Below are 24,251 nucleotides of genomic sequence, written 5' to 3' on the forward strand. Positions count from 1 at the left end.
TTTCTGTTTCGTGGTTGATACTAATAATTTTTAAATTAGACCACCAGTTCTGAGTTTTGTGTGTAAAAATTAGCATAAGATGGTAAATTTAACACGGTATGTTTCTTCCACTCTGTTTATGTTGTATGTGGTTTTGGCTTTCTTCTGTTATAAAAATAGTGATAAGTAGGAAAAGGGGAGATGCTGATACTGATCTTTTTTGTGGCTTTTTGTTTTGTTTTGTTTTTTTTTATTGCTGGTCCACCTTCTGTGGGCCTGTGTCAGTTTGCTTTCATTAGTAAACTTTTTTTTGCCAAGATTTTTGCTCAATGGTAATTAAATTGTGGATCTTTATATTCATAAAGGACGCTGTGTATGAGCTTCTTGAATAACAGCAAAAACACTGGAGGAGAGGTTGGGGAATCAGTAAAATCGCTTGGTCTCTATTTCATTTCCTTGGTATAAATGCCAGCTGTCTTTCAAATATGAAATGATTTTTCTTTCATGTCTGCTCCTAGGCTAAAACAATCTGTTTGAAGTTTTATGTGAAGATATATATAAGACTTAAGTAAAATTAACTATACAATACCCCTGAAGCAATAGGGAATATAACTTGCATGGAGTTTGATTTTATTCTTTCTAGAGCACAGATCACTCTATTACAACATTTCTCTTTGTTCTTGTAGCAGGAAAAAAGGCTTTGATCTTATTAAGTATTTCCAGGCATATAGTAGATGGAAGTGCTGGTACTGTAGGAGGGCATGGCTTGAAAATTGATAGCATGTGCCTGTTATGGGTCAGAGGTGACCTTTATGAGCTTGAAAACTTAGTAAATAGATGACAAATCATATGATCATCCTATATCATGTTGCCCAAGGTTTTATTTAATTTTTTTTTAAAACATCTTAGTAACTTTTATCACTGTTTCTAGGAATACTTCAAGTTGGCCTAAATGACTAATTTAAATATACATAAGGAGGTTATGTGAAGTTGTGGGATTGGTTTTTGTGTTAGTTTTTGAAGCACACCTCTTGGTGTGTATGCCAAATCTTTGTATGTACCTTTCTACAGTGACAGAACAGTACATACCCTAATTTTGATGTCTTAATGCTTTTATTTGTAATGTTTGATAAATTAGAAGTTGATAGTTTGAACCTCATTGTTCAAGTTGGAGATTTTTATTTAGATAATTGTATTAGATTTTTGATGTTATACCTGCTAATGTATATAAAATTTGATTTTTATATTCACAAAATAAGTGAGAAATCATGTATAGAAAATGTAGTTTAAACTTTTTTATTAAAATGTTTTGTTCTTTTCAACTTCTTTAATTTGTAAGCCAAAAAAAAGCTTAATACTATGCTAAAAACGAAGTGTCTGAGCACCGTGATAGATGGTTTGGTGTGGACTGGCACATATATTAAAAGCATGAAATATAAATCAGGGGCTTTTACTATTAGAAGTTGTTCAATTTTTGTAATTTCTGTGTGTTTTAGGAAGGACCCATGAAAGTGAAAAGTAGTGGTTTAGTACAAGTCCCTTGCTAAGGTGTAAAATTTTACTGTTATGTGTAATAGGTGGCTATAGGAAAAAAATACGTATTTCAAGAATCTCCTTCAATCAAAAAGAAAAAAGACCCTTATCTGTTTCATAAAGAAAATGAAGCACTTGCTCTGCACTAGATGTAGCATGTTTTTTCTTTTTCTTTTTTTTTTTTTCTTGTTCTTCACCGTTGACATATAAAAAATACTCTTCAGTTGAAAAGCTTACAACATTTTCATAGAGAGCTTTTGGTAAAAAAAATTGCAACCGTACTTAAAAATTTTTTCTATCCATAAAGTTCTATCTTCTCTTTCATTTTAGAGCCATGCTGCAGAACCCCCCAAAAATCAAAATACGTAATCTCCACTAAAAATAAAGCTGCAAAAATACTTAGGTAGAGATAATAGCACAAATGTAAATGATACCTTTTTTTTTTTTTAATTAAGGTGTAATTAAGCAAACATCTTCATTCACGTAGCCTTTTCATTTAGATTTCAGGGAATGCAACAGTACTGAAATAATTTTTAATAGAAGTTTGATACCATCTTTGTGCTTACCGAGTAAAATAGATTTGCATGATTTCCACTGTTTTCAGTTCACCTACAAGTATAGAAATAAATTAGTTATTTTCTAAATGTACTGTAGAATTATTTTTAATATAGATGGGAAATACAGTAAACAGTCAGTTATCACCAAAATAAATAATTTTTGAAAAATACCGGTGATATTTTATTTTATATCACCTATTACTGCTACTTCATGTAAGAACAGATTTGTGAATATATTCACTTTATTGTTTTATTTTGTGCATTTTATTGGTTGATTTAATATACCTGTCTATGTACAAGTATTTTTTATTATTGAATAAGTATTTGTTTTTCTTATCATAGGCTGAGATTGAGCCCTTCTCCAAGGTGGAGAAGCTGCATCTTTTACGGTAGATTTCTACAACGCCTATTTAAAAAGGACAAAAAAAAAGTCAGGAGATATAAGTGTTTTGCATACGTATAGTACTTTCTGATTAGCTTGTTGGTGAACTAGCTTATACTGGGATTTTTTTTTTGAGAAAATACTTTTTTCCTTGAGAATTTTGAGGGTTTAAGAAGCTTTTTATAAACATGTTGCTGATGGGCGCATGTGTATAGATGAACAAATACACACAGGTGTGAGAATAGCTGTGTATATTTGGGGATTTTTTAGTGTAGCAAATGCCTGCCTGGCAGCCGTCACTCTCGACGCTGGAGCAGAGCAAAACATGTTAATAATCCTGCGTGATGCTCAGATGACACGACAGCATGCCTTGCTGTGGCTGTTATGCAATAAATAATGTACTTAGGCTTCTAACATCCATGTAAAATGTTTTCAGTTTGTAAATTTTGGAGCAACCAGGTGCTAAGATTCAATTTTGCTTTTATTAGTATTGGGCCAGATAGTACACAGGGAGGAAGGTACAATTAAAGCTGTTCTGTACCATATGCTGCCCACAGCAACTTACACAAGGTCAAAGCTAACATTTGTGAGTCAGGACAAATATAAGATCATCTGGAAAATCTCTAGGGGTACACGGCTGTGGACATTGAATAAAGAGAGGTAGTAAACACTGGTCAGCTGGATTTTTATTTTCTTTCTGTTTCTTGCCCTTTTCTTTCCCCTCCCCATGCCACTAAAAAACGATGAGTTACAATTCATCAGCCCAAGAGAGTTTTCTCTGCTCCACTCCATTGGGTTGAACTGCCAATCTGCTGAGCAGTGGTCCCCTGCCAGAAGGGTGTCTTGTCTGCAACAAGCTTTATTAATGCTTTAAAGTGAAGGTTATGTCCATTTCCTTGGGTAAATGGCAGCAGCTAGGGATGGGCTCAGGTGCTGTATGGGGCAGATCTATATTTCTCAAAACGTGCGCACCAAAGAGGAACACGCCCCATTTGCTCAGTGCCTGGGCTCCCATTATCATGTGCATGTCTGTAGAAATACAATAGTCTGTGCTGGAGGTGCAGAACCAGAGAGTGAGTTCAGAGGAGAGAGGGACAAATGAAAAAGATGGCCTGTATCCACTACTGCATGTGCCTGTGGGCAGTGCTGGTGCTGGGGATTCCTCCCACAGCTCGAGTAGCCTTCTGAAATACCGGGAACAGGTTAAGAAATAGGCGGAGTAGTTTCAACTGTTCTGGTTTTTGTTTCCTGAAAATCTGAATTTAATCAGGAATTTTTGAAGACGTAGTTGCATGTGTCCCTTAGTGACAGCATGATTTGAAGAGTGTGGTGAAGAGATTTTGCTTAGCAAATAAAATATAAAAGGAATCTTCAAGCAGTATATAAATATGTATTTCTTTCTAATGTTGTTTTTGCTGCCTTACCTTCTTTTTCCTCCCCTCTCTAGTTCACACTACAATAAAAATAAAAACTACTACTACTAATAATAAAAAAACAAACGAGGCCAAAAGGTTTCTATATACAGAATTTGAGATTTTTGCAGTTTGCCTTTCACTTTTTAACATGGTTTTAAAGTAGTCATTCCCTAGGGAAGAAGCTAGGAAGTACTTGTGCTATGTATCATTACAGTGGGATTCTGCATTTCAAAAATATCCAAATAGGCATGTATAGCATGCCTAAACTGCATAAACATTTATTTAAGACGGAATTCAGTTCATCTACTTTAAGAAGTTTGAATTTTATACCATCCTTTAAAAAGTATGGTTTGATTTGCAGACAGGACTGTTCTCTTAAAGGAGTCTTTTATTTTCATTCTGGATGGTGAGAAGAGTTTTTTAAGTACGCAAACCTTTACTCCTGGTATTGGAAACAAAAGTATGGTTGGAGGATATGGTTATACTGACTTTGTATACTAGGGCTCTTTGTTTCATCATCTTGCTTAAATACCAGTTAAACAAGAATTTAGACTGGATCTTGCGTTTGGTTGGGGTTTTTTTGAAAGCTTCTGTCTTGCTGTAAAGAGGAGTATGGAAAATTGTAGTTAATATTCTACGTTCCTGAAGTCTTAGTATCTGATTTTGTCAAAAATACAATAAACATGAAAACAAGTTCTTTTCCTAGAACTGCTTTTCAGCAAAATTAGCTTTAGCTACAAAACCTGCAGATAATACACTGTAAAGTTTTGCCACATGTACAAATCATTCATCACTGCGCACTTGCATGACTGATGCTGATGGAATGCAGATAGGCTACTTAGCAAAGTTTACAAGCTCCAGAATAGGTTATTCATCTTTACTGGTTTCAAAAAACTGTGTCTCAAGCAGCTTGACAAATATTTTCCTGAACTTCCAAGAATTGCTAATAACTATGCTTAAATGAGTAACATAGCTCATAATTTCATAAACTGTGTGTGTGATGGGAGCCTTGGTCTTGAGATAGCATGAGCTTATTGGAAGTAAGTTTGGTTGCTCCACTGCTATTTTTTTAATCTGCTTTTAACATTAATATTAAACATTGATAAATATTTAAGAATTTGAAACAGGAAAATTGCCTGAGAGGATGGATGCCAACAGGAGGACTCCAAGTGTTATATTTATTAAATGCATTTATGGAATGAGACTTGGAAGTTTTACTTAGCATAAAATTTGGTAGACCCAGATCTTCAAATTACTGTTGATGTTATTGGCGCTTGTATTGGTAAACAGAAGCAACAGTGAGTAATACTTGAAATGTTTTAGATATATTGGATCCATATAACTTTCACAGTAGTGTTCATTACCTGCGTTAATCCCCAAGGCAGATTTCTGAACTGGGATGATGCTTTTGTTTTGATTAAACCTTATGTCGCACAGCTAATGTCTCCTCAGCTCTGTTCTGAAGTCTGCCCCCACCACTACCTCTCATAAAGAAATCTGAGTTGTCATCCTGCCTTTCCTGCTGGAGAAACATAAGCCAATTCAGGGTGCAGGAGAGACTGATGTGGGTCTCTGACTTGATGTCCTCTGCAGCTCGTTTGTCCTACTTGCCTCAGCAGAGGCTATCAACCCTTCAGGAGCACCGCAGCGTTAGGATTGATGTATATATTAGCACAGCTCCAAAAAAGTCAAGTCCAAGACTCGATAAGTCATGTAAAAAAACTGGGTTTGGCTTGTGTTTATCGGAAGGGGATTTCCCATTCATGATGGGAGAGTGTTTTGCTTGTCAGCATGGAGACACGGTCAGTGCCTTTGGGCACAGTGCTTTTGAAGGGATTAAAGATGGGCTCCTCTTCTACCTGCTGGAGACAGCCCTCTTCAAGGAGACTGCAAACAGGCTGACCTTTTAACAGTATTCCTTCCTTGTCTTAGTGGGAATGTCAGCCAGGAAAAACTGGTTTGATGCCTCCTGGATGTCAGTGTTATCAGTTTAATAGCTAAAAGAGGCCGTCTTGAGCAGCCACGTCATATTTTTTACTCCCTAACTCAGCTGTTGCAGAAAAGAAAGCTCTTTAAGTAGGACACAGAGTCCTACTGGGGAGCCACTGCACAGCCATGCCAGCAGCCACAGTGGTACGTTTGGCTGGGTAAGGGTCCCAGTGCCTGTGGGCCTTTCAGAGTGAACAGACCACTTGCACTGATGCATTGCTTCCCAAAGTAAAAATAAAATTTCATCCTTCTTGTCAGCTTTCTTATTTGAAACCTTTGTATTTTGCATCTCATAAACTTTGGGTAATTTTGGTAAAATTTCTCCTTTGCTTTTAAATTTTGTTTGTAGTAATGCAACATAAAAATTATGATTAGATCATTAACCAGAAAAAACCCGGCGCTCATCTGCAGGTGATCAGATGACATCAGAGGCCTGGTTTTAATTTGTGGGTAGTTCTGATTGTAACTAAAAGAGACTCACTCCTTTTGTGGAATTGGCTGGCTATTTCCCCACATCTGGAGTTAATGAAGTCTTTGAGACCACATCAGTTGTGTTTTGCCGCAAGAACCCTTTGATCTGAAAAATCTAGACTGGCACAAGTGCAGCTTCATAACATTGCAGCTATGTTTTTGCAAGCTATAGTTAAGATACCAAAACAAGCAGAAACTATATGAAGTTACGTGTTTGTGCTAGGACTTTCATGTAGCTGTTTGGAAGGGCCTCTTTTACGTTTATATAATTCATAACATTTTTATTATATTAATGGCTTGTACATATGTATCTGTAAATTACGCATTTGTAGGAGTTTTTGAGCTTAATTCCGCTTTTGAGATAGTGTTTAATCAGTTTTTATAAATCACCCAGTTACGTAAAATGTTAAAATTTCAGTCTGAAGCTTGTATTTACAAATCTCATCGATAACGTTGCAGTTTAAGAGAAGTATATTCGTCGCTGTAGGTGACTTGGCATTAATCAGTGTGCATCTCCATGGCAGTGCTAAATGTCATAAAGCTTTGTTTCCACTGCTGTCCTGTGACAGTGATAGATTATCCATCAGCTATAGCATATGCTGTGTTATTCTGCACAACAGAGAACTTGTAAATTAAGCCCAGTTTTACCTAATATGTTTGCAGTCTTATGAGTGGGACTATTTACAATTTGACAGAGTGACATTTCTGTTAAAATACGTCTCAGGCATGGAATATACATGCATTCATCATATAGAGTAAATACATATGTACTGCGAACATTGCTCAGAATGTATTGTCATTCTGTCACTCAGGTCTGGTAAGCATCTCTATTTTACATTTATTCCATAAACTGAAAAACTTCGAGTAAAATACTGAGCAGAAGCTTTCCAAAAAGCTTTCTTTCCTAAAAAAATTTCATTTGTTTTCAATAAAAACCAGTGGTAAACAAGCATGTAACTTAAAGTTCTGAGCTTTCCACTTGACTCCTAACCAGGTGTCTGTTTACCTGCTGCCCTTTTCATTACGTGGCTCATCCCGACAGCTGTGCCCTGGCTCCATGCCCTGTGCCCTTGTCCCGTTTCCACCATTGTGGGATTGGAGAGCTTTTGCTGAAATGGTGTTGCTGTAGAGCGAGGCCGAGAGCAGTGCCTGGGTGTGGGTGATGTCAGAGCGTGCTGGCTCAGGCACATCCCGGCCATTTGTTCCACAGCAGCAGGGCTGCAAAAGCGATCGGCAGCGGGAGGAGGGGGATTGGGATGCAAATGGAGCGGGACTTGCCCACTTCACTATCCTCAATGTCCCTATCAGAACAGTCACCCTCCGGGAGGACAATGGTTCTTTTTTTAGGGGAACTTAGGCTTTTTTGTTGGCTGGCTTGGTTTTCCTGGCCCTTCTCTTGCTTGGTAAACAACATCTCAGAAAGAGCAAGGCAGAGTTTTGAAAGCCGTAGAAACATGCATGTGCCTGTATGTGCATAGGAGGGGATCAAAATAATCACTTGTGAATGTTAGGGCATAGTGCACTTTTTAAGTTGCATTATATAAGCTTTAAAGTTGTGAAATTATTCTTCATATATGTATTTATGAAGTTATCTGTATTTAACAACTTAGATAAACAGATAAAAATACCACATTTTTGACTTCATGGCAAAAAGATGCTCCAGTATCACTGTAACACTGTTATATTTTTTGCTGCCATATATGTTGATTTGCTTTTTATTTAATTTATCTTGTAACATACCCTAATCATTGCGATATTCGGTATAGAACGACTAACTATGGGTAGAGTCCTTGACTCCGTGAATTCTGGGCCTCGTTCATTTTACTTAACTTATTCCTGAATACACTTTATATTTCTTCTTAGAGTTGCTGCAGTGAAAGGCTTTGAGTCATTATCTTTATTTGGCATCTTACATTTTTAACTTTAAAAGAAAATTTGTTGCTTGTGAGTTGAGAATGGGCATTCCACTGGCATGTTAACACCGAAAAAACAGTAACACTGCTTTTCTTTAATGCTAGGCCAGTGTGAAAATTATGTGCTCACTGCTGCAGTTTTAAGATTATTCCTGAAGACTTGCATGCATGTATTTCTGATGACTCTCCAAAGGCGTGCGAGTTTCTGAATGGATGATACAACGGTTGCATTAAAACCTTCCATTTGTCACTGGATGTTCTTTTTCTTTCTGATTGTTGGGATGCCAGCTAATTAAATATTCAAACAGGCATACAGTTGTTTTAAAATAAAATTTGTTTGGGGCCCAGTTGTTTTATCTTGCTTTTTATCTTAAGCAACAAGTCTGTGCGAGTCGTGCACTTGGAAAGCAAAATCAGCATTCAGGCTTTTATCAGGCCACCTGGCTGAGTTGGCACACCAGAAAGTGTGTTGTTAGGATCATTCTACTGTAGTTCCTCTGTACTGTGGCAACTTGCTAAAAAGCAAATAAAACAAGGGCAACAAATGCTGCGGCTTGCTACACTGTTCTTTTTTTATTTGTGCTTTCTCTCTGTATCTGTATGCTGTTGTGGTTTTTTTAATGCACGACACCCAGTTATTGCTAACCTGCTTTTATTGCTCTCCAATATGTAGGTGTATGCACCATCCCCAAGTTCTGATGATTTCAACAGAGAATCTCCAAGTTACCCATCTCCTAAGCCACCAAGCAGTATGTTTGCTAGCACTTTCTTTATGCAAGGTGGGTAAAATGTCACTTGTCCTTTAGGCAGAAATCTGCAGTCAGACACTGTTTTACTGGGTCAGTGAAGAGGTGTAAAGGGAGCATATTGTGCTAGAGCCTATGGTTAAGTTTTATATACTTTTAAAAGTTAGATGAAGGGAACTGACTGTTGATGTAAAGTTTTTCTCATGACATTAATTGCTGACTGAAATTTAAAGGGATTACACACCAGGCCAGATGGACAGAATTCCCATCCTTTGATTTGTAGGGGCTTCAGAGCAGCACACTGGAGTGATAGAGAAAAATGACGTGGGGGCTTATTGACTCTTCTGGAATTTGACTGTACAACATCAGCTAACAGTCTTATGTTCTCAAATGCTTGTATATCCAGCATGCCAGAAAAAAGGGGGTTGCACTGAAAAAAACAAGAGCAGAATCCATTTCCTCAGCCTCACATCACACAATTAGCTCGTGCTGCAGTCTGGTGAGGGTTTGGAGCACATTGAGAGCTCAGTGTCTCAGTGCGGGAATTCACAGAGTACTTCAGTTTGTGCTACAGAAGGGAAACTGCACTGACACACAGGCTAAGGCTTATGTAATGTAGTCATTTCAGCTACTTAAATCTGCTATTTTGAAATGTTGTTATATTTTTGTGGTGCTAGGTATCTTAGTCTATGAATTGCTTGTTTTAGGTAAATAGATGTTTTGCAGTGCATGTTTATGATGAGTTCTGTTTGGCCAAACTTCTTACCCCTCCACCTCCTTTTTTATTACTTCTTTCAGTCTGGACTTTTTATCAACACTCTTGATTTAAGTCTGGCCTTACTGAAGGTCTGTGTAATTAGCAGAAGTGCTTGGTATTTTCTCAGCTGTGGTTGGATTATATTTCAGCTATAAAGCCTCTGTTGTTTCTTTGTGGGGTTTTTTTGGTTTTTTTTTAATAAATATAGCAACAGTGTGGTGGCATGAAAATAGAAGATGCAGTATAAACTGGTCACCATTTCCCTGCTGATGTTAGTCTCAGTAGCTGAATTCTGTATTTGTTTAAAATAATCTTGTAAAGGAACAGAGAAATCAGTATTCTTTAAATGTATTTTTCTTGTTTTCTTCTCTATTGAAAAAATACTAAAAAAAAAGATGGGACCCACAATTCTTCTGACCTCTGGAGTTCATCCAATGGCATGAGCCAGCCTGGCTATGGTGGGATGCTTGGAGGCTCGTCTTCCCACATGTCCCAGTCCAGCAGTTACGGCAGCCTGCACACACATGACCGTTTGGTAAGACTCAGCACACATTGATCTGTTTATAGTCATGTATGGAGATCTAACTTAGGAGAATTAACTTCTCATTTGTTGCTCATGTATGTCAGTTAAAAACCCAGTTGTTAGAAATCACAAACTTTATGTATTAGATTTATGTCCTTTTAGTTATGTCTGTTGTATAAATAAAAATCTGTGGCTGTGTAGTGGTCTGTCAGAGGATGGATGAGTCCCTTTATTCTGTAATAAAGAGCTGGGTATTATATATTTGATACCTTAAAATATCAACATTTATTTAAGAACTACTTAAATGTCTTGTGTCTGCTTCTCTTCTCTCCAGAGCTATCCCCCGCATTCAGTCTCACCTTCAGATATAAATGCCAGTCTTCCTCCAATGTCCAGCTTCCATCGTGGCAGTACCAGCAGTTCACCTTACGTAGCTGCCTCACACACTCCACCTGTCAATGGATCAGATAATATTCTGGGTAAAAAGTTCTTCCTGCTTTTTTTTTTCATTTTACAAGAAAATGGAATTTAGAGCTGCATGACGCACAAAATTAGTAAGATTAATTTACGGCATGCTTGTAGATCAGGAAAAATTCACCACTGTGGTATTTCTGTCCCCAGTTTGGCTAAGGTGAGGCATATTGGTTTTCAGTCAGCTTAAGACTTACTGGTTTATTTGCTTTCACAGTCAAGCCGATGCTCAGGGGCTGGATCCATCTGACTTAATGGCAGCTGTCCTTCTGTAGTTCAGTATATGCACATGTCCATATAGGTAGTTCTAGTGCTGAAGTTTTCAGAGCTGTTGTGTCACCAAAGCACTGCTCCAGAGAAAGGCAGGAAGGCTGTTTCTTTGGGGAGGTTGATAAAGTGCATCGTAAATTCCTATCTTAACTGTTTTAGAGATTACAGAGTAGCCAGGATGGTGGCTGGTTCAGTCTCCTCTGTGCTCACCTAGGAAGCAAGAAATACAGGGTGATCATCTGTTCCTTGCACATATTTGCTCGTCTTAAGATACAGCTGTAGAAATTAAATGCTTGTAGATGCCCCTTGTTGGTTCAATAGGATTTGCACTTAGCTTCATTTTAAGGAAGTGGAATTGAGTTAGGGTGAGTATGTTAGCTTTGGTTTGGGAGCATGTTTTACACCAAGATGTTTAAACAGAACCCAGAATTTGCATGGTAAGTTCAGGCTGGAAAATCCAAGTTTGTCACAAACTTGGAAACAGTGTGTGTTGCATTATTTGGATTTCTGATGTGAATGGCTTACATTCACATTCAATATGTTTTTTGGCTTTAGAGGTTAATAATTGGAGAAAGAAGATTTGCTTTTAAAGGGTCTGTCTCCTACAGCAAAGCAGATATTTCAGGGGATTCAGTTGCTCTCTGTGTTTCCAGTTGGCAGGGCTTCAGACTTCCTCTTGGCTTAATGGTGTGTGGAGCAAAAGGGCACGCAAAGCTACTGACATGCGGCTGAGAGCAGGGGTGACAGCTTGGTGCATCAGAGCTTCTCAGGGACTTTTTAAACTCAAGATGAGAGTACAGCACAGGGAATTAGAGCAGGGGGAGCGAGGAGGCACCTAAGGAACTATTCTGTGAATTTGGCTTTAAGAATTAATTAAACATGCAGCGCTTTGTGGATAGCAGTTTAGAAATAAGCTGCAATAATGTAATTTTCTGATTATGATTTTTCTCTTCACATTTCATTAAAGTTAGACTATGATCCTAGAAAATAGTTTTGTCTTCTAGCTGCTTTCACTTGTTGGTCCTTAAGTTATCACAGTGATACTGTGTTTGCCTTTTAAGAGGAGAGCATCTAAATGTAAATCTAATTGTTTTAATTAAATTTTTAGGTCTAATGAGAACTGATTCTATTGACACTGACTTCCTCAGAAAATCCATTTAAAAAGTGGTTGCTCAACTCTGTGTGATGAATAAAATAATAAAAGTAAATAAAATTTCGGCTTTAAAAATAAGTGTTGGGTTTACTTTCCACATTACAGGAAACAGAGGAAATGGTGCTGGAAGCTCACAGACAGGTGATGCACTTGGAAAGGCATTGGCATCTGTAAGTAGCAGTTAGAATATTCAGATCTGAAACACATATTTTAATCTGTTACGTGTCATTCATTTTATAATATCAAATCAGGAATTTTCACATATGAAGTCAAAACAATGAACTATGATGCAATTTCCTATACTACAAAAGTGTCTTTTTAAATGCAAGTGAAAAATACTTTTATTTGGAGAAGACTCATTCTGACTTCCTTTTTCTTCAGGTGATCAAAAGATTTAAGGCAGGTCTGGTTTAAAAAGCTGGTTAGACAAAGTAAAAGATAATCATAAAAAGTTAAAGGTTTGATTTTTTTTTTTTCTGTAGTGTTTTAAGTAAAGTCAAATATTTTTAACATTAGTCTTAGAGCAGATCCTGCCTTCTCAGTGGCCTTATAAAACTGAGAGGTTTTGAATGCTGTGTTGTATAGCTATAATTTATGGAACAGCCTTTAGAATGTTGTATACACATACATTTAAACTTTTAACTCCTGTTGGAATGATGTAAAACATGGCAAGTATCTTCAATCTGCTGTAAGCTCTGTTTCCATGTGCATGCATACAGTAATTATTTTTTTATTGGTACTATCAGATGTACATTTATAAAAGAGTAATTGATACACTGCAGCAGAAATTTCAGAGTTGGGAATGGTGGCTGGGGAAGCACTTGGTATTTCTTGTGTGGAGCAAACTTTGAAGCCCTAAATGACCATCCCTGTGTTGGGTTCTGCATCCCTCACCTCATACTAGAGAATGGAAATGTGCATATTCATGCAGATCCCGTTACCCTTGCATCCCTCAGAGAGTCCTATGTTAAAAGATTACCAGATCTGATAATGTCTGTAATGTCCATGTTGGGGAGGAGAACTCTGACCTACTGGCTTTGAGGAGAAAAATATCTCTGTTGCTTTTAGGGATTCAGCAAGTAGATAACAATTCAGGAGTCCAGAGGGCAGTTAATGCTCTCTTTTGGTCTGTTTGAGACCTGTCAGAAAAGAACTTGGGATCATTTTGCCTCCTAGAAATAGCAATGCTCACATACTCCAGGCTGTTCATTGCTCTGCAGATGTATTTGGGTGTCTGCTGTTCTGCAGCCGGAACAAAATTTCATTGTTAAGTCTGACACGCTGGCCAGTTAGACCTGTGGGACTTTGTGACATTTTCCACTGCTCTCCTTCTCTAAATGATTTTCTCATCCTTTCAGGTATTTTTGTCCAAGTCACTAGCTGAGAAAGCCAGGCTGATGTTTTGGGGAAAAACTAAATATATTGCGAGTGGAAGTCAGGGCAGAAATGTTTAATCTAACTGGTGGGTGGGCTCTGGTTGTCATAGAAACTTGTTTCTGTCATCCTGTGTTGTTGCTTGGCAGGAGCAGCCAGGTCATTCCATAAATCATTTCTGTCATAGCTGATGGTGATGCATTCCATCTGCTCTATCAGTGCATGCCATAGTCTGCACACTTCAAATCCCTCGCCTCATCCATCTGCTTCCCCCGCACCCCGCACCACGCGCACCCAGCACACTCCTTGCGCTCAGCGAGAGCACGGCTCATGGCTGGGCGAGGAGGGAGGTGGGCTCTCCTGCAGGTGAAGCTGACACACATGAATTTTGACAGCTAGGAAATCAAGAATATTTTTCTGTTTGAACGAAGTTACATTTAAATACTGCGATTGTCGTGCCTGTTTTTTTCCCCCCTAAGATGACACTATATTCCTTTCTGTTTGGTTTTTAAATGCTGCCGCTGCAACTGTTGAGAGGAATTTCTAGTTCTAAAATTCTGTTGATGTATGTCTCACAATAGGCCTTTCATCTGCGAAACATCAGAGGATACGACATTTGTTCTTCAGTTTAGGTATTAAAGACCATACAGAGTAGTATGTGATTAAACATGTAAGGCCAGATAATACATTTGCAAAGGTTCTTTTATTTTAGGTTTAAGCCTGGATAATTGTGGTCTTAATCTCAGGGTAGGCAAGAAAGAGAATTGTACATGAAAGTATTTACACAAAGTTCCCAAAGCCCTGTGGATTATGCATTAGTTTGGATAATGAACTAGTATAGATAGAAAGAAAAGAAAATCTGGGTATTCGTGCCATTTCTAATGTGTTTCCCTGAACATTTGCCAAACAATAACCCTTTAAGATTGTGCCCATGGAGGGTTATATGGCAGGAGAAACATCTGGTTTATTTCATTGCCTAATGCCAAATCAAAACACTTGGTCTTTAATTTAGAGGAGATCAAACACGAGGACTGTTTAACTTTGTTGATTATATCAGACCTCTTTGTGATAACTTATGTTTTGATTCCTACCTCAGCACTAGGGTAAAGGCCTTTGTACCGTCTCGGTAGTTAAATAGCCACTGGTCCCTTCACAAAAGAAAAGAAAATGTAGGGAAGTTGACTTCTAAAAGTAATTCATGAATTAAGTTTCTTTGTTGCTTTAGACTCAATAACATTAACATAACAAAGCCTAACTGAAATGTACACTGTAGTGTTTAAAAAATTGGACTAACCGCTCCGAGGTTTGGCTCTGCAGGCTCTCAATTGTGCAGCTTTTGTCTAAGAGCCTTTTCATTAGACCCTGGCATATTGGCACCCCACTGATTGGAATGGACCATGACTGATAGGAGGAGGAGTCTCATTTGTTGCAGTAAAATGAGTCATGTTACCGTTTAAGCCTGGCAGAAGGTGTCAGGGTTGTTCATCATTGGTCATTTAACAGCGCAGCAGCCAGGGACTTCGTGCAGAATGAATTGTGACCTCGTGTTTTAGTGGGGGCTTTGCTGTACTGTAGATTTTCCCTTTTATAAAATACAGCAAAATAAAGTTGGCAGGTAGACCTGTGGAAAACAAGCAGTTTCAAAGAAAACTTTGTGGCCTCTGACTTTATTTTAATTTTCTGTATGTTATCCCTCTGAAACTCTCTACAGTTCTTACACTGACACCCAAGATTTATTTTTATGCTGATGTACAGTGCATGAATTTCCTCCGGTAGTATGAGGTAGTTTGTTCTAAATATATTTTCTTTCTAGCATGTATGAAAAGGAGGAAGCATTTCCATTAGGGAACTGATGGTCTTTTCTAATGGAAAAGTATGATAGACCAGGAAGGAGCATGTGGTCTATTGGGTCCTGGTTTTGTTGGTTCAGAAAATACAATATGCAACTTAATGAAGTTATTGACGGCTAAATGCTGAAATGTGGAATTGTCTGTGTGAAGAGACATCAACCACACTGCCAGTGAAGATTTTTTTAACTGCCATCTGATGACTAACAAATCCTGGTCTCTGCTCAAGTAAAACAGGTTTGAACTGATGACCTATAAAAATATGTTCTGAAGTCCATAGTCAGCCTCTAAATCTATTCAATTCCCTTTATAAAATGAATTTTCCCAGTGTCTTGAGATTTTAATTTTTAATTAAAGCTTTAAGCATTATGTCTTCTCTTTTTATCAATAGTTTTTATAATTTCATTAATAGCAAGGAAAGAATTGTTGTAAGTTGAAGTTTAGTATCTCAAGAGGCCAGTTGATACTGAAATAAGAGAAACATGTTAAGTGCTGCAATACATTGCAAGAGGAACAAAATTTCACGTGTTTTTTGCTTGGTAGGTACCAATAATAAGAGAGCCTGAATGCTTTCTTGGTATTTTGTGAAGGATTAATTTTTAGAAGATAACATGTGTTGACTGCTAAAATCTCTCTAAAGTTTGGAAAGTCATTATTCATTGGCATTTTCCTGAAGTTTTGTTTGATATAATTAACTGTGTACTGTGAACTCTTACGTGTATCGTTCCCCTGCAGTGACAGCAGAAAGGCTGTAATTCATGCTGCTCTTAAATGAGAAGGAAGGCCAGTTATATTTGTGTCACTGTGAAATACAGGTTGTGCTTATTTGGACAGCTGCTTGAAAATGAAAGTTCTTTGGACATTTTTAGAGCCTTGAGTGGAATAAAGCAGAGCTGTGATTGGAGGATCAAATTGTGTTTTTTATCAATCCAGAATCAAGAGTGAAAATTAAAACATGAAAAAGAATCCTAATAGCTTTTTTCCCTGTGTATTATAACATATATTGATATATAATCTCTTCATCTGTTGTTAGATTTATTCTCCTGATCATACCAGCAGTAGTTTTCCATCGAATCCATCAACACCAGTTGGATCACCATCGCCTCTTACAGGTACAGACCGGCCATTTATCAGTAACTTTGTTGTTTTGAAAACGTCCTGTTTGGAATCACAGTGAAATCAGCGTTAACTTTCTTGCATAACTGCTTGTGCATTTTGGTTATTTTTCCATTGTACAAAACAAAGATTTATAAATCCAGATTCTTAGACATTTTGTTAGGGGCGTTCACTTGAGTCCGGGCAACTGGCTTTGAAAATCAGCTGATTAAAATAATGTTTGGAAGCATTAACTGACCATATATTATCAGAGCTATAAAGATATCTGTACAGATTTACACTGAGAGCAGGAAGAGTGATTTGATTTGGTTTGGGGTTTTTTAAAGCTATATGTTAAGGCTCTGCGGCAGCTTTCAGTGACAAACATGGCAGATGTGTCTTCCTTTTAAAGAAAATATAGTAGGCTATGAGACTATCCAATTTTTTTCATTCATATCTTCAATGAATGTTTTCATTCTATGGGAGAAGAATTTCTGGCATTTTTTAAAATAAATGCTCTGTATTGCAGCCACCTCTGTCACCTGTGCTTTGTGTGAATGTGGGAAGAAGCATTCCAGTGTGGAGATGAACTGTGGGCAGCTGCCTACAGCTATTTGTGGTAGTGCAGCTTTCACAGACACTGTGGCCTCAGCTGTCTAGTAAAAGTTGAACAGCTGTTCTCCGTATAGAGAGGGCTGTGAAAGCTCCATTGACTTAAATTTGTTGTTTAACAAAGAACTAGAATTACAAGTAAGATGATGTAACTTTAACCCTGTTCTTTCCTGTAGTGCAATTTGTTAAATTATTTAACATTTATACAACAGTCTGTTTCTCTATTCTGTGTTGTTTAATATATCCCTGCAGGCTCCTGGCCATTGGTCACTTTTTTGCAAGAGTATTTTGCTTTTTGTAAAATAATAAAATTACTTTAAGGTGAAAAGGGTATAGAACAAGCCTAGCTGAACACTTTTGTAATCCAGATGAATAAGTTAGTAAAGGTATTGCATGCAAAATGCAGTCATAATCATGTCTATGTGAATATGCGTATCTCTGTATGCAATGTCACTCAAAACCTCCATCATTCATGCTTCACTCCTTCACTTTAATGGACACTGCTCTGGTTTTCTGTGGATGTAATGGATTAATGAATATCTGACATGGCTTACCTGAGCAGCTGCTTTGGGCATTTCTATTACTGAATAATCCACATTGAATTGAGTAATGATGGGATTAATGGGATTTTTGATTTAGTGATTACAGTTGACAAAAAATATTCTGTGTATTCTCTTCTACTGAAAAGGCAGATCAGAAAATTACTATTATTTTCTTTTTTACATCAAAGCAAGTATTGAAAATATTTTGTGGCTGGAAGAAAGAAGTTCTGACATTTCAAAGTATTTCAAATTTTACAGATCCCAAAGAGGTTTTTTTTCAAGAGTTGCCTAATTAGACACTACACCTCGTTTTGTAAGCATGAAAGCACTAGCTAATTTCTAGGTTTAGAATACAAATTTGAGGTCACTAAAATTTGCGTTTTCTATTTGATGTTGTTGCTTTTGCCTGTTGCGACCTGTATGACAGGTAAAACTCTCCAAAATTTGCACTTTAATTTGTGTTCCTTATTCTGGATTCTGATGGCTAAGACAGTAGTAGACATAAGCAAATAATACTGAAATCCTTTTCAGGTTCAAACTTAGCATCTGCTTCACGTTTATACCCTCCCACCCCCTTTAATTTCAGTGATACTGAATTTATCAAGCCTTTGGTAAATTGCTCCGGTAGTTAATTACCTTCATTTATGAATCTGGACTTTTATCTTTATTCCCGGATGAGTCACTAAGAACACGGTGAAGCACAATGTGAAGTAATTACTACTGCATTTACTGCTATTTATACTCCTGGTAGCCATTTTCTGTCTTGACCCAAAAAGTTATTGCAGATAAAACAAATGTTTTATGTGTACTAAAATAATATATTTTGGAGCATTTTAGCCTTCATTGTCATTTTCCCCTTTTGCAATTAGGTATTTGTTTAGTTAGCATTTGTAGTATTACAGATTGCTTAAGTCATAATTTGCCTATCCTTTAATTGTAAGTTATGGTAGGAGTCCTCTGTCTGCCAGGGAAAGCACTGACAGATACCAGCGTGACCTTGGGGTTCATAAGCTCATGACTGACTCTTTGGCTCTTACGTTGCTGAATGAGGATTAATGACGTTTTTTAATTCAGTTAAGTAAAAGCTTAGAGAACAACTTGATGAAAACCCCCAAGTATTATGAGACAATAGTGTGTGTCTCGCCTTCCCTGCCCTCATTTAATTTCTAATTTTGCATAAACATGCCCAGAACTGAGTGTCTTGCATAGTTTTGATGATTGTGTACATGCATGTGAGGTTTATATGGGGATCTGAATGGTGGGAGCCTCGGTATTTTAAGAATCCTTCTGCCAGGATCAGAGGCATTCAGGAGGTTCGGTGGGTTCTGAGGATGCAAAGCCAGCCCTCTGCAGCTCTGAGTGTGTGTTTGAAAGGGGAGCCAGAGGATTAGTGTTGGGGAGACTTGGGGTAAGAACAATACTGCAGTGATTGCTGTCGGTGACCCCTGTAAATCCTAACAGTTGCCTGGCTTATTTGTTTTTTAATGCTGTTGTGTTGGTGCTGCATTAAAAGCTGCAGTTGTTAATTGCAGGGCTTGTGGTGCCAGGATGCTTTTTACCTTAATTGGTGGATTTCATGCACAAACTTCTAGGAGGGGGAGTGGAATGAGGCAAGCAGGAAATCGGTGCCATCTGGCAACCTGCAGCCATGGAGGCAGAGTGCCACCGCTTGGGAAGAGCCCCGGCGGTGATGAGGTGTGACTGAAAGCTGCAGGTTGCACTTGGGTTGGGCATTGGACAGGAGGAGTTGGTTATTCCCTCCCCTCTTTGCTTTTTGTCTCCTTTGTGAGATGTCCCACTCAGAGTTTTGTTCTGGGCTTACGTTATAGAAATAGTACCTTCTTCAGTTAAACCCTCCAACAAGCATGTCAGAAGAGGTGCACAGGATTTCAGTCTGTTTGCTGCTCATATGGCCACCTTCCTGCTTCATACTGAGCTGCTGCTGTGCTGTAGGGAGCGGTACTCTGAGTTCTGAGAGCAGGAGTGCTCCTGATCACAGTCTTGTCTTTAAAAATGAGTCCTGACCAAGGAAAAATTTGAACATTATGCTGAACCAAAATACTCTATAGTTGTTTCTTTAATGGCTGTGCAAAAGTAAGTGGGACTCCAAGCATTATTCTCAAATTGGGGAGTGACAGTAATGCAGACGGAGGCTGCGGGTCCAGACTCAGAGTAGCTGTGTGAAGTGAAAATCAGTAATTATAAACTTACTCACTGAATTCTTTGTATTTTAAAAGAGAATTCCAGCACAATTATGGCAGCTCTGGACTTTCATGAAATAGGAGATTTTTTTTTTTAATTAGAAAGGAAATATTTAGGTATTTTAATAGCTGTGCAGGCTGTACTCTTTTTGCTAAATACAACCTTGTCTTTAAAAGGTAACTACTTGCAGCTCTCCGAACAAAGGAACTGTAATGTTATTAAACCTTTTCCCAGTTTTCCAGATGTACAGCTCTGGCTGTTATTGAAAGAACAAGCCCACAGGCTCTTCCTTTAATGAGCTGCTTTGGATTGTATGTCCATAATTTATTAATGTAATTGCTTTATTATTACATTTGTATGGCTGAAAGGAAGCTGTCTCTAATGGCCATAGAATTTCATGTAGTATCTTTATAAAAGATGCATTATTAGTTTGTGAGAAAAATACGTGTTGTACTACTTCAGGCTTTGTGTTAAAAGTACTGCTTTATTAGTTACTGCATTTCACATCTAATTATTTTTAAAATTTACATGATGATTAGGTATATTTATGTCAGATTAGAATGGCTATGTATTTGAATTTGCAGTGTATAGGTAATATGAATTTAATTGTCCATTTTTTGCACAATCAATGATTCTTCAGCTGCTGATTTATCTTAAGTATACCTGAAATACCAAATGGGAATGACTTAGGTGTATTTTACTCTTCTAAAGTTGGAATGCATTGTAATCTAAAATGGTGTGGTGTACAACCAGACAAGATAAAGCTTTTAGATCCAGTTTTAAGTTTTCTTGTTTAGTAGAGAGGTGGTGTAAAAATGGTTCTCCAGTTATCCTTAACTTGGTGTCTGTTTGATTTCTTTAAATATTTTTGTTGTGCATTTTAATACTATCTTTATACACCTACATATATGGGACAGAATCTGAAGAAGAATTCAGCAGGTCTTTTATGGTGACACAGGCAGAAGCAGGTATTTCAAATACGGGGTGTGTGTGTATTTAGTGCACTTTTTTAATGTTGAAGTACTTTGAAGGTGTCACCGCTTTTGTCACTGACAATGATCTAACCCTACAGATGCCAGGATATGAAAATTACCCCTCAATAAGGCAGAATGAAGGAATTTGTCCTCCTTTGTATACCCATATGTTAGCTTACCTTTATGCAGAATATGTTTGGTTTAATTATGTTGAGAAATACAGTCTCTGCTTCCCACTTCTGCTGTGTAAATCTGTGCACTAACCTAGACAATTTTGACAGGTGCCAGTCAGTGGTCGAGGAGTGGAGGACAAGCCCCCTCATCTCCCAGCTATGAAAACTCTCTACACTCCTTGGTAAGAATTGTTGAAAGCAACATAGTACTTTTTACTTAGGAGTTGGAGGCTTGGTTTTGTATAAATCCTGCATATCATTAAGGGAAACAGTAGGATAGCATTACAAATGAATCCTTTGCTAACAAATGGCCTGTTCAGTTGAACAATATAAGACGTGCAGGGTGTGTCTTTCACCATCTGTTCCTTGGGCATCAGGCTTCTGTGCTGAGGACAGCTGGTGCTAAAGCGCTGTTATGAGATTCTGGTACCTTTTCACAAATCCATAGCTAATTCTTATCTAAAGTTCAGCCTGGAGAAAGATAAAGACTTCATGCCTCCGCATTTACTTGTCCTTCCCCCTCTCTCCCTCAAATGGCGGTCTCTAGGGCTTGTTTGCATTACACTGTTATTAAAGTATTAATATATTTTATTTGTAATTATTATTTGTTGTGGGGAATGTTCATTTATTAATTAAACATTTTGCTGAAAAACACACAGGCAGTAGTCTACAGCATTGTAAATCTTCTTCTTTTGAGGATTCAGCAGAGGATTTAAGTTACTGACTTCCTTCTTACATTTCCGATACAATATTGGGAAGGAAACAGGGAAAATTTGAGGGAAGGTTTTGATTACTTGCTTAATATTTCTAGTTTCCACAGATGTAATTTCTATTTTTTTCTGTCTAACAAGAATAAGTTATAAGTTAAATCAGGTTTCTTTCCTTCAATATTTTTGCAATTAAATATAATTGTTACATACATCTTAGAATCCTAACATAACTGCAGTGTTAAATATTAGCCTTTTCTTATCTTAATATTATCAGATCTCTGTTGCATTAACTTGACTAACAATGTATTGCTGACATGCACATCAGCTATTTCCTCACCTCTTTTTTGAATTAATCTTAACCTGTGCTTTGCTTCCTGTTCTGTCTTGACTTTGCCAGAAAAATCGAGTTGAACAGCAACTTCACGAGCATTTGCAAGATGCAATGTCCTTCTTAAAGGATGTCTGTGAGGTATTATTTCACTTTAGATGGTGCCTTTTTGTGTTTCAATTAACGCTTCCTTCGGATTCCCCATTAAAAACTTAAATTAGTGTAGTGTATGATCCATCTTTTGACTCCAACATCCTGCTATTTCAGTTTCTAGAGCTGCAATGTCAGAATTGGTTTTGCTTTGGGTTTTTTTTGGTATTCCTTTTAATAAGAGAAAGTAATTAAAAGAAAGTAATTTTAAGACAGACTTCGACAGTAACCCAAATAGCTTGCTTTTGTTTCTGAAATACCTGAATAATCTGTTTGAAGGTCCATTTAAAAAAATGGTAACTTAAAGTTTTGTCCAGTTTTTTTTGTAATACAGATTCTCAAAAAACCACTGCCTCTCTTAAATTGTTTCCAGCATGGTGAGGCTGATTTTATGATCATTCTTTCTTGTCCTGCATTAGCTTATTTTGTAGCAATTCCTTTTTTCTTTTCATGCCGTATAATAGCAGCTGAGTAACATTAACCTTATAATAAGCTTCACTTTCAAAGCTGCCACCTTTTTGTGGAATGAATGCTATCTTGAACAGAATCTCCAGATAATATTTTCTTCTTCCTGTTTGTTTGTAGTGCTGGTAGGTGCTCTCAAAGTCTTTTGATACTATTTTGATACCACATTTCATCTTCTGTCTTTAATACCTCCGAGATAGACTCTGTTGTGGTGTGAGGAGCCTGGGGATTTATTCAGTAATGAGTGTTCCTGTCCCTCTTGCATCCCCACAGCAGTCCCGGATGGAGGATCGCTTGGACAGACTCGATGATGCCATCCATGTCCTACGGAACCACGCTGTGGGGCCTTCCACAAGCCTGTCAGGTGGCCATGGAGATATCCATAGTTTATTGGGACCATCCCACAATGGGCCAATTGGAAGCCTGAACTCGAACTACGGAGCATCCAGCCTTGTAACAGCCAACAGACAAGCATCCATGGTAATGATGTTATAGAACATGAGTATGTTTATGCAGAGCAATTGCAGCTGATGCATTGAAACTATTGAAGAGCCTACTGAGGTAGAACTGGGCTGTAAGACTAATATTTATCAGGAAGAAACCACTTGAGATTCTTGTGGAGGAAAAGATGGCAGACAGCTTGCACCTGCTATGGGTTTCCAATTAGAATGTTGGAGTGGGGGTGGGCAGAAATGGGGGGGAGGAAAAAGATGGGAAAACTTAGACTTTGGCCTGGTCAGTGGCCCATAAAATCCTGCTGTGACCATATGCAGAAAGCTGAAACTTTCTGCTGAGAGCGTTTCAGCTTATACATGCATTTTTTCCAGATGTGTAATAATTGGCAGAACCGTTTTCTCCTTGAAATGGTGAATAGGGAGATTGAATGGGAAAAGCAGTCAAGAAGGACTGAATTTCAAGTGTTCTGGTCTGGAAAAGCTGTTTATTGTAAATTGGAACTAGTCTTCAATAGCAGATGCTGGCAGAGGACTGGGAGGAAGCTGTTGGAATGTGGAACCGTAGTGTGCGCAGGCTCAAAATTTAAACTTTTTTTCTAAAAGAAAAGAGTTTGAGCACAGCTGTAGTGTAAGTAACAATGAAAGGGAAACAACTTTCAGATTAATCCCCAAGAAGGGTGAAATAATTCAAACCATCTCTTTTAGTTTCTTTAAAAATGTGAACTGTTTCTGAAGAAATGTAGTCGAGCTTTTTATAGATCAGAAATATGCTAAAAGCATTACACAGTAAACTAATCTATTTGTAGCGTTGCTCACTTCCCTTTTTCTTTCTTTTCGTTCCTCCCTTCTCAAAAATGCTTAAAGGAAAAAGAGCTTTTAAAAACATGGTTGGTTTAGTGGTGCCATGTGTTTGCATGTTTACAGGGTAATTTTAAAGACCTGTTACATGCTGTGAAATTTTCTGTTATAAAACAGATTCACAGCTGGGTACTGTGTGATCAAGGCAAAATTTCACCTATCATCAAAATAATTAGGTACCCCAATTGCTGAAGGGTTTGTATTCTATAAAACAGAATTAGTTCCAGGCTCTCCCATTCGCACGTCACACATCCATTTATATTAATTTCAGGACCACTGCAGTAAACATCAAAAAGAACTGGTTGCT

General features: G+C 37.7%; 1 protein-coding gene across 8 annotated transcripts in view; it reads left to right on the top strand.

Moving 5' to 3' along the window:
* TCF12 (transcription factor 12) overlaps positions 1-24,251 on the top strand; it is a 160,788-nt gene that overhangs the window by 121,754 nt on the left and 14,783 nt on the right. For 4 of the 8 annotated variants that reach the window (XM_032122374.1, XM_032122375.1, XM_032122377.1 and 1 more), the window contains 7 exons: positions 8,913-9,018; positions 10,138-10,277; positions 10,600-10,744; positions 12,265-12,329; positions 16,414-16,492; positions 21,087-21,160; positions 22,905-23,111. In XM_032122374.1, the coding sequence (XP_031978265.1) occupies positions 8,913-9,018; positions 10,138-10,277; positions 10,600-10,744; positions 12,265-12,329; positions 16,414-16,492; positions 21,087-21,160; positions 22,905-23,111 (816 nt within the window). Of the gene's footprint in view, positions 1-8,912; positions 9,019-10,137; positions 10,278-10,599; positions 10,745-12,264; positions 12,330-16,413; positions 16,493-21,086; positions 21,161-22,085; positions 22,158-22,904; positions 23,112-24,251 lie in introns of all 8 variants that reach the window. The other 4 variants (XM_032122371.1, XM_032122373.1, XM_032122376.1 and 1 more) reach the window with 2 other exon arrangements.

Source organism: Corvus moneduloides, chromosome 13, assembly GCF_009650955.1.
Source record: "Corvus moneduloides isolate bCorMon1 chromosome 13, bCorMon1.pri, whole genome shotgun sequence".
NCBI lineage: Eukaryota > Metazoa > Chordata > Aves > Passeriformes > Corvidae > Corvus > Corvus moneduloides.